At 41.8% G+C, this 10,779-nt stretch overlaps 2 protein-coding genes across 5 annotated transcripts in view; both read left to right on the forward strand.

Moving 5' to 3' along the window:
* Positions 1-1,114: 1,114 nt before the first annotated feature.
* Positions 1,115-9,034, forward strand: LOC111665354 (protein NLRC3-like). The gene is made up of 11 exons (XM_023420335.2): positions 1,115-1,245; positions 2,995-3,072; positions 3,422-3,577; positions 3,922-4,041; positions 4,324-4,402; positions 4,550-4,775; positions 5,096-6,881; positions 6,990-7,163; positions 7,486-7,659; positions 7,751-7,797; positions 7,990-9,034. The coding sequence occupies exons 2-11, from the start codon at positions 3,014-3,016 to the stop codon at positions 8,529-8,531; spliced, it is 3,363 nt and encodes a 1,120-aa protein (XP_023276103.1). The 5' UTR covers positions 1,115-1,245; positions 2,995-3,013; the 3' UTR covers positions 8,532-9,034.
* Positions 9,035-9,086: 52 nt separating this feature from the next.
* The window catches only part of LOC111665319 (uncharacterized), a 9,536-nt gene continuing 7,843 nt past the window's right edge, over positions 9,087-10,779 (forward strand). Inside the window, exon 1 of one of the 4 annotated variants that reach the window (XM_087177680.1) lies at positions 9,087-9,735. In XM_087177680.1, the coding sequence (XP_087033806.1) occupies positions 9,719-9,735 (17 nt within the window). In that variant the 5' untranslated portion in view covers positions 9,087-9,718. The remainder of the gene's footprint in view (positions 9,736-10,779) is intronic. The other 3 variants (XM_087177681.1, XM_087177682.1, XM_087177683.1) reach the window with 3 other exon arrangements.

The following is a 10,779-nucleotide window of genomic DNA, read 5'->3' on the forward strand; positions in this document are numbered from 1 at the left end:
CCATGTGTTTTTGCAAGTGAACATGTAATGTTGCCATAGAGTTATAGAGTTAGCTGTGGGCTACACCTTGAGCCTTGGTTTTGATCCTTCAGTTGTTTACATCTTGGCAAAACTGGCACCAGTAAAAGCATGCCGAATTAGCTCTCAGCAGTTCCTGGTTGCAATGTAGCCAGTAATATACAGACAGCTGTTACCGGATTAATTTGATACCAAAGAAAACATAAAAAAGTGATAATTCAGTATCAAGCCGTACCATTTTGATAATATATTTCCACTCTATTCAGCACATTTTCTTCCTGCTGAGGAGCTCTAGCTTGTACATGAAATCAGAAACAGTTAGAGCAGGAAGGAGGCAAGAAAGAAATAAGTCTCTGTGTGTGCATGTGTTCTTTTAGTGCAGATTTCCCAGTCGAGGAGACGAGGACCAGCAGAGTCCAGCAGACCTGTTCAGTGTTGAGGTGAAATCATACGAAAGAAACACATCCATGTAATAGATGTGAGTGTGAGTGATCATCGCCCTCCAGTGGTCAGAGTGAGTAACTGCCGCTCTCTCCATACAACACATTCATATTTATACACATTAATACTGATGTTGACTGAAGTAATGGAGCATCTACTGCCCTCCACAGGACACATTGAGTCAGTACAACACCACATTACACTGACATGTGACTAACAGGATTCACACTTTATTATTAGGATCAAATTCAAACTGAAATGACATTTATCACCGACAGGAAAAGGTGAAAATAAAGCTAATTATGATTCAGAAAAATGAACTGTGTTGGAAACTGCTAATTTAATATTATTTTCCTTTTCTTTTCTTTCCTATTTTTAATGACCTGATTGTAATTAGGCTAGTTTGCACTAAATAACAAATACAAATAAATATTTTTTGTTTTTGTTGTTGTTGCAATGATTAATATACAAATATGAATCCAAATAATACAGACAGACTGGCTAACTGATCTGATGTAACTGATATCTGGATACTATACGTGACATCTGTCATAAGTTATATCCGCACAAAGTAGAAGTTGGACACTTCGGTTTCTTTGCAACGGACTGAAATCTGAGGATAGGAGGCAGAGATGTGGAAAACCCCGCCTCCTGGTAATTTCCTGTTTGATGACAGAGGATTGCAGAACGTCCTTACGTCGGTGGTGTCCGCAGCTCGCAGTGAACGCGTCCGCAAGAAGCATTGAATCCTCGTGTCACCACGCACCTTGTTCTCTGCGGTTACAGGTAAAGTTTTCCCTCTTTTCACTCTTTTATGTCCTCTTTATTCTGCTTTTCTCTCAGCTCACCTCCAGACAGTCGCTGCTAAGCCTCCACCCCAAATATTTTTGCGCGTGACGTGCCTCACAGCAGCTGAGTCAGGGCTCGTGTTTACCTGTACAGATTTGTCCGTGACACAAAATCAGTCAGAAACAACCAGCTGTAACAGTCACAGCTTTAATTACAGAGATTCTGGGTTTTTTTTTTTTTTTTTACACCGGTGTTGTGTCGCGGGAGCGCGCGCAGCCTGTTAAAGCTGAAAGCGCCATAAACGTGTTTGTTGTTTATAGTGTAATCAGGCATGATATTAACGTGATTTGTCAATAACGTTATTTTTATGTTTGTGTGTTTGTTATGTCTGATATCGTTGTTAAATAGACTGTAATTAACATGATGTATGTCTGACTTATGTATGCATGGGACTGAAAGGGTTTTCTGCCCCAAAATTACTTCAAATCACTCACCACAATTATGATTTGAAGATTATACCATAACCAGTACTTTTCACTAGTTCAAAACTCTGTGAAAGGCCAATGTAACACATAAAATGCCGTTTTTTACTTTGCCGAAAATTGAGTCCATCTGCTAATGTTGGACTGAAAGGGATTTTCTGCCTCAAAATGTCTTCATAGCTCACCAGTTATATTTAGAAGATTATACCAGAACCAGTTCTCTTTACCTATTGAAAACTCTGTAAAGGGCCAATGTAATGCATAAAATGCAGTTTTTTACTTGCCAAAAATTGATTCCTGCTCCCAATTTGATACTGAAAGGGTTTTTCTGCCACAAAATGACTTCATATCACTCATCAGAGTTATATTTAGAAGATTATACCATAACCAGGAAGTCACTTTTTGGCACAACACCTGTACTCACAGCTCTGTGTCCTTAAGGAGAAAAATTACATGGGTGGCGAACCCGCCTGACCCGTAGGCTGCTCCTGACTCATAAAACAATATATATCATAAATTACGCAACCTTTCAGTCCAAAATACCAGTTCCCTATCTGATTCCAGGAGGACGAAACTCTGCGGTCTGACCTTGTGCCTCCACTCAACCTAAAAATATTAACTGGAAAAACCGCCCATACCCCCCATACCTACATGTCACGTTGTTTCTAGATGTTCCGTAACACACAGAGATCAGATGTCAAAGACAAACAGCAAAACAAACTGCTGTGAAAAGATGATTACAAATAGAATCATATATTTCCATGCTCTTATTGTGTATAATACTTTTTTTCTATGTTAATTTCTTGAAGAAAATATTGAAACAGGAGAACCAATATGACATCATATATAAGTGCGACGTCATTAAAAAAGATAAAAACAATAACAATGTAGAAATGAACAGAGACAGAGTAGAAGAGAAGAGAAACAGTGAAACACAACTGAAAGAGGAAATGTGTTGTAATGTGTGCTGCTCCAATAATTTTATTGATTTCTTCAACTAAAGAATTTAGGTTGTGTTGAATATTTAAGCTTCGTCTTTTTACCAATTAATATATTTTTTATCCTATTAATAGATTATTAAAATAGTTGCCAATTAATTTTCTTTTAATTGACTAATAAATTAATCAATTTATTTCTGAAGCTCTATACAACAATTAATCAGTTAATTGAGAAAAGAATTGGCAGATTAATCAATAATGATAATAATTGATGTATTTATAATATAATTTATAATGTGTATGTGTGTTTGTTATTTTGCTGGCAGGAAGTTGATCTGTGTGTCGATGAAGAGCCACCAGAGACCAGCCATTTTACTCCAAAGACAACCTTCTTTAAAGACAGCGTAAGTCAACGTTTTGCCGATCTATATCCTGAGCAGCATTACAAACTATTTTGCAGGAAAAAAAACATTATGTCGAGTAACATGTTATTAAAGGAGTAGTTTCAATTTAAAACTTTTTCAGCAGAAAGTATTGTCGTGTTGAGCCTCAATATGACACTTTAAAAATACTTTGTTAGATGTAGAAGTTCTGCTTTTAAAACCAATAAAAGATCAAATCAGCAGGTTAAACTTGACTTTTTCTTTGATGCGTTTTATTGTCAATGAGAAGCTTCAAGCAGCGATAACAGACATGATTAAAGACCAAAAACTGAGTTTCCCTCTGAGTCCTCGTCTTGTCTCTGTCTTCCAGGATCTCTCAGAGACCAGACTCCCCTGAACCTGAACCTGAACCTGAACCTGAACCTGAACCAGAATCTGAACCAGAATATGAACCCAGCTGTGTGTCCCTCCAGTCCATGTCTATACCTCTTATGTTTAAAAATGGATTCTCATGTCCTGAACAGAGGTGAGCTGTTACTAACTCTGCATGTCATAAAGTTTTTTTCCCTGATCCTGATGAGTCCTTGAATATTGATTATCTACTGATACCGGGTCTGATAACGAGTCTCGAGTGTGCACTCAAGATACAACCCGACAATGAAAGAGAGCAATGCTGCGACACCAACAGCCTGAGATGGACAAAACAGAGTAGAGTGCAGTAAAGTAATCCTGTCTTCACATGCAGTTGGGTCTGAATGTTGCTGGTCTGTGTTACTTTAAACCTGATTGTTGGTGTTTTCTCAGCAGCTTCTGTGGTTGAAGACTAAAGAGGGATTTCCCCTCTCTGATGGTCTTTTCTCTATCTACCAGGCTCCACCAGAGACCAGAGGCCTCTGACCCAGAATCTGATCCTGGACCCAGCTGTGTGTCCCTCAAGTCCATGTCTGTGCCTCTTATGTTAAAAGATGGACATCCCAGTTCTGAACAGAGGTCAGCTGTTTAATTCACTTTTTATGCTGTTACGCCCGGCTCAATTAGGAGCATACCCAAGAAGGGAGGTTTCAGTGATCAACAACCTGGATGTGGATCAAATAACTTGGGATGGAATCATACATACAAATACATGTTTAAAAATGCTGCTTGAAATAATTTGCTAATGGTAATCAGTAGTCCACATACAGGATTAATTTTGGGTAGTTTCGTACATGTGGAAAAATGTCCAAATTGTTAAACTGTGAGCCGTCATGTTTTTTGTTCATGATTCCTCCACAGACTCGATGAGGAGATCCCAGAGGTTCCCGGCGGTCAGTCTGCCCAGCAGCATCAAACACATCTGGAATCCATATTCAAGGTCTGTACATGTAAAGCATCTACTTTTACATCTATTCTGCTCACACTAATCTCCATGCTGCACTTTTTAGACCAGTGGATTCAACATGGATCTGATGTTTGGCTCTGTGATTTTAGTATCTATCATTCATATAGTTCTCTGTTCCAGCTGCTGGAGGAGAAAATTGTCGCTTTTGTGAAGGACGAGCTGAGCGAGATGCAGAAGGTTCTGAGCCCGGATTACCCAGGGTGCTTAGGGAGTCACAGGGATGATGAGGTGTCGTCAGGTTGTGAGGATGAGCAGAGGCGAAGCAGCAGAGAGGCATTTCTGAAGATCACACTGCACTTCCTGAGGAGTATGAAGCAGGTGGAGCTGGCTGAGTGTCTGCAGAACAGTAAGAGGATTTCTCACATCTTCACAAATCTTTCTTTTCCACTTGCAGTAAACGCTTATTAAACATCAAGAAGTTGTAAGTTGTTTCACAGCTGAATTTTTGGTCTGCGTTAAGCACTTTCTTTATTTTACATCTTGGCAATATATTGGTCATCTGAACTTTGACAGTTTGACGTTCAGAGTCACTCAAACTGAGCCTTTCTGATTGGTTATAATAAGTACTAAGAAGCACTTACGTTACAACTGCAGCCCCCACACGCCCTGTGAGCTTGTCGCTCTTTTTCTGAAAACTATACTCAACAATGTTGTTTGTTCTTTCAGGATCTCCTGCTATGTGCCAGCTTAACCTCAAATCGAACCTAAAGGAGAAGTTCCAGTGTGTGTTTGAGGGGATCGCTAAAGCAGGAAACCCAACCTTCCTGAATCAGATCTACACAGAGCTCTACATCACAGAGGGAGGGACCGGAGAGGTCAATGATGAACATGAGGTCCGGCAGATTGAAACAGCATCAAAGAAAGTGGTAAAAACTGAAAGAAAAATCAGATGTGAAGCCATCTTTAAACCTTCATTTGAAAGAAATGAACCCATCAGAACAGTGATGACAAAGGGAGTGGCTGGCATTGGCAAAACAGTCTTAACACAGAAGTTCACTCTGGACTGGGCTGAGGACAAAGCCAACCGGGACATACAGTTCACATTCCCATTCACCTTCAGAGAGCTGAATGTGCTGAAAGAGAAAAAGTTCAGCTTGGTGGAACTTGTTCATCACTTTTTCACTGAAACCAAAGATGCAAGAATCTGCAGGTTTGATCAGTTCCAGGTCGTGTTCATCTTGGACGGTCTGGACGAGTGTCGACTTCCCCTGGACTTCCACAACACTGAGATCCTGACTGATGTTACAGAGTCCACCTCAGTGGACGTGCTGCTGACAAACCTCATCAGGGGGAAACTGTTTCCCTCCGCTCGCCTCTGGATAACCACACGACCTGCAGCGGCCAATCAGATCCCGCCTGAGTGTATTGACATGGCAACAGAAGTCAGAGGGTTCACTGACCCACAGAAGGAGGAGTACTTCAGGAAGAAGTTCACAGATGAGAAGCTAGCGAGCAAAATCATCTCCCACATCAAGACATCACGAAGCCTCCACATCATGTGCCACATCCCAGTCTTCTGCTGGATCACTGCTACAGTCCTGGAGGAGGTGTTGAAAACCAGAGAGGGAGGAGAGCTGCCCAAGACCCTGACTGAGATGTACATCTACTTCCTGGTGGTTCAGTCCAAATTGAGCAACGTCAAGTATCATGGACAACGTGAGACGGATCCACACTGGAGTCCAGAGAGCAGGAAGATGATTGAGTCTTTGGGAAAACTGGCTTTCGAGCAGCTGCAGAAAGGAAACCTGACCTTCTATGAATCAGACCTGACGGAGTGTGGCATCGATATCAGAGCAGCCTCAGTGTACTCGGGAGTGTTCACACAGATCTTTAAAGAGGAGAGAGGCCTGTACCAGGACAAGGTGTTCTGCTTCGTCCATCTGAGTGTTCAGGAGTTTCTGGCTGCTCTTCATGTCCATCTGACCTTCACCAACTCTGGAGTCAGTCTGCTGTCAGAAGAACAGTGTAAAAGTAGAAAAGTCAAATGTACACAGAAACATTTCTACCAGAGTGCTGTGGACGAAGCCTTGAAGAGTCCAAATGGACACTTGGACTTGTTCCTCCGCTTCCTCCTGGGTCTTTCACTGCAGACTAATCAGACACTCCTACAAGGCCTGCTGACACAGACAGGAAGTGGCTCATGGAGCAAACAGGAAACAGTCCAGGACATCAAGAAGAAGATCGAGGAGAACCCCTGTCCAGAAAGTAGCATCAATCTGTTCCACTGTCTGAATGAGTTGAAGGATCTTTCTCTGGTAGAAGAGATCCAACAGTATTTGAGGTCCGGAAGTCTCACTACCGACAAACTGTCTCCTGCTCAATGGTCAGCTCTGGTCTTCATCTTACTGTCTTCAGAACACGATCTGGACGTGTTTGACCTGAAGAAATACTCTGCTTCAGAGGAGGCTCTTCTGAGGCTGATGCCAGTGATCAAAGCCTCCAAGAAAGCTTTGTAAGTGTGAGATTTGTATTTATTCCAGAGTGCTTTAAATGTGACAATATTGATTTACATCGAAAGATTTTTTTTTAAAACATTTTCTGCTTATTATTTCCTCTCCAGGCTGAGTGGCTGTAACCTCTCGGAGAAAAGTTGTGAAGCTCTGTCCTCAGTTCTCACCTCCCAATCCTCTAGTCTGAGAGAGCTGGACCTGAGTAACAATAACCTGAAAGATTCAGGAGTGAAGCTGTTGTCTGCTGGTCTGGAGAGTCCACACTGTACACTGGAGGCTCTCAGGTCAGACCAGTTGTCTGTATTTTTACTGTGTTGTTTCAATTAGTTTATTTATTTCAAAGGCACCGACGTACCTCCAACATACAAACCCATTTAATATTTGACTAAAACTGATTTGAAGCATTTAATTTAAAGAAGTATGGAGTTGTGTAGTTGTAATGCCAATTTCTGATACAACATGTTGCTGATATGGTTTATATTTGACTGAAATGGAAATTGGACTTTTCATTCTTTAATTCAAGCACTACTGGATTTGGAAATTCATTAAGCTACACCAATATGCTACACTAGTATCTGCCATGTGTGTTGTTTTGTGTGTTTGCAGGCTGTCAGGCTGTCTGATCACAGAGGAAGGCTGTGCTTCTCTGGCCTCAGCACTGAGCTCCAACCCCTCCCACCTGAGAGAGCTGGACCTTAGCTACAATCATCCAGGAGACTCTGGAGTGAAGCAGCTGTCTGAAGAACTGAAGGATCCGCACCAGAGACTGGACACTCTCAAGTATGGAGAGATGCTGTCAATAACAGTGTGCACACACATTAACCATGACAAAGAGAGCTTTCTTTTCTGACTTGATGTTATTATCTTTCAGAGTCGACCCCCATGGAGTTCAGTGGTTGACACCAGGTTTGAGGAAGTGTAAGTGTGTTTTTGCTTTGATTCAGGAAAACAAAACATATCAAATAGATGGATTTTTCAATCTGAATTCTGTGTACCCTCCACGCCTTATGAAAATCAAAAACAGTTCCCCAAAGTTAGAGTTATTTTCAAATCTTTGCTTGACTTTTGATGTGCTAATTGTCTTTGATTGTGTGTCGTCCTCTCCATCAGATTTCTGTGAACTGACGCTGGACCCAAACACAGCACACAAGTTCCTCAAACTGTCTGAAAGCAACAAAAAGGTGACTGACCTGAGGAAGGAGCACCCGTATCCTAATCACCCAGAGAGATTTGACTATTGGCCCCAGGTGCTGTGTGAGAAGGGTCTGACTGGTCGCTGTTACTGGGAGGTGGAGTGGGTTGGAAAGGTGTACATCGCTGTGAGTTACAGGGGAATTGGAAGGAATGGAGACGGCGATAGCTCCAAGTTTGGAGGGAGTGATCAGTCCTGGAGTCTGACGTGCACTGATGGGGGATACAATGCCTGGCACAACAACAGTGGGACACTCATCCTTCCTCCCTCCCCGTCCTGTGTCTCTAACAGAGTGGCAGTATACTTGGACTGTCCTGCTGGCATTGTGTCCTTTTACAGAGTCTCCTCTGACACACTGACCCACCTGTACACCTTCAACACCACATTCACTGAACCTCTTTACGCTGGGTTTGGATATGGGGTGAAGTTAAACTCCTCAGCATTTCTGTGCCAGCCGTAGACGTAGAGCAGTAGCGTAGCCAGGGTCCATGAAGACAGGCATTTAGATCACTGAAAACTGACCTTTTGCAAAAATGCATGCAGGATGAAGATGCTCAGAAACTCAGTTTTCAGTGTTGACATGTAGACAGGGAAAACGTTGGACCCAAAATCATATAGCGTTATATGTAAAGATTCTATGTGTGTGTGTGTGTATATATATATATATATATAACCTTTAAGTATTTTTATCATATCCTGCAAAAATAAAGACTTCATGCCCAAGTATTTATTATATTGTACTATACTATATTACAGATGACTATATTATTTTGTTACAAAAATGGGATTATTGGATGAATATATTTCACTAGCTGCCAATACTTGTCAGAGTAGCACTCTTGTGAGTCACTGTGTAATAGCAAAGCTAGAATGGTAGTTTAGAAAAACAATATACTTTACACAAAGTAAACATGTTTAACAATGAAAATCTGCCCTGACTCATTAAACACAAAATCGAATCAATGTGTTGCTATGTTATGCAGTAGTCACCAAGAAGGGGGGGGGGGGGGGGGGGGGACTGATCAAAATAAATAGTGTAAGTACATAAGTGTACAAGTGTAGTGTAAGTAGCTACCCACTCCATATACCACCCACACCCCTTTACCCATGTCCTCCCTCCCTCCCTCCCTCCCTCCAGTGGCTATTTGGTCATAGAGCTTAGCTTCCTTTCTCACAGTCCTTATGTCATTATCTAGATGCTGGGCCTCATAAATTTATTGCATCATGTAAGAATTGAAGCCACAGCCCCTGATTCACCGGGAAGTCTTCTTACAGCCTGAGCTATTTGGCCAGAGACACAATGAAGTTCTTTTCATAAGTCCTTTCATCTGGATGCTGGGCCTCACAAATGTATTGCCTCTCACAACAGTTCAACCTACACTCTCAAATCAGCTATCTCAAATGATCTTTTCAAACTTCTTCAGTCTTTCCTCTCAGTGTCGGCCCTTAAAAGTTCATATGATTGGCTGACATTTCAACATACAACCTGCACAACTGCTGTTTCGGGCAGCACAAACACCCCTCTGTTCTCTACTCCGCTTAGTACGATCCAGGATCCCCCTTCTATAAATGACATTGGATTCATCCACATCTTGTTTGACAGTCTGACCTTTCACCTCGGCTTGGCGGCAGCACGGACGGGACCACATGCTACAAACATTCCGGTAACTTCAGTTCAATTCAATATCACTAAACAACTATCAAAATAACTAACATCAAATGCCTCTGTGTTGCTCTTCCATTAACTTCCAAGTCATGTCAAAGAAAATCACAACTTAGTGCTCTCAAATTCTAAATAACCAAATTACTCACTTAGCTAACTTAGCAAGCCCAGTTCACCACACATGCTCTGATAAGACTATGCAGAAAACACTGTGTATCTTTGCTTGTGCATGAGTCCACTTTACATGTGTGGGAACATTAACTCCTATTTCATGTGGCAGCTCTTCAATCTTTCTCACTCGGAACAGAACATCAGTCATGTCGCTTCACTCTTATCTGTATATTTCACCCATGCAGCTCAAATTAAAAAAATTATACAGCCAAAGGCAATAAAAATAACACTTCTTTCTAAAAATGACCAATGACAAAATATCAGATTACAATTACAATCGGAATGTACAGGACTTACACTTTGACTCAAACGGGGACAGGACAAAATTCACACCACTCATTTCATTTTATTCTAAACTTTTATACATTCTCATTCATCTTCAGAGGAAAAGTCTCTCTACAAGCTTTCTTATGTCTTAAATTCAGCCCGCGCCGCTTTGTCTGCTTTTTTCTTCTCTGTATTTTCACAACATGGAAGGAAGTGTGCTGCATATGGACTCTGCTCGCTCTCTTCTCTGCATGCTGACCACTTGGAACTTCAACATCAAATCACAAACGCTACCAGATCACATCACAGCCGGCTCAAATGTCAGGCAGAGTACCCGCCCTCCCTCATCTCAGCCCACAGAGTCTGTCTGTCACTACATGTGCCTGTGTCTTCTTTGAATGCAGATGTCCCGCCACCAGGAGACCAGGACCAGGATCGGGACCGGCACCGGCCGGCACGCCGCTCCAACTCCGGCTCTTCACTCCTTGCGCTCACATGTCCATCACACCGGAAGCTGGCGGCCACCCATCACAGAAGGTAATGGCGCTCTCATTATATCAGGATCACAAAACAAACATGCTCTATTCAATTTTTTATATTATTCATT

This window comes from Seriola lalandi, unplaced genomic scaffold (assembly GCF_002814215.2).
Source record: "Seriola lalandi dorsalis isolate HSWRI2012SDOR001 ecotype SW California unplaced genomic scaffold, Sedor1 jcf7180002054630, whole genome shotgun sequence".
NCBI lineage: Eukaryota > Metazoa > Chordata > Actinopteri > Carangiformes > Carangidae > Seriola > Seriola lalandi.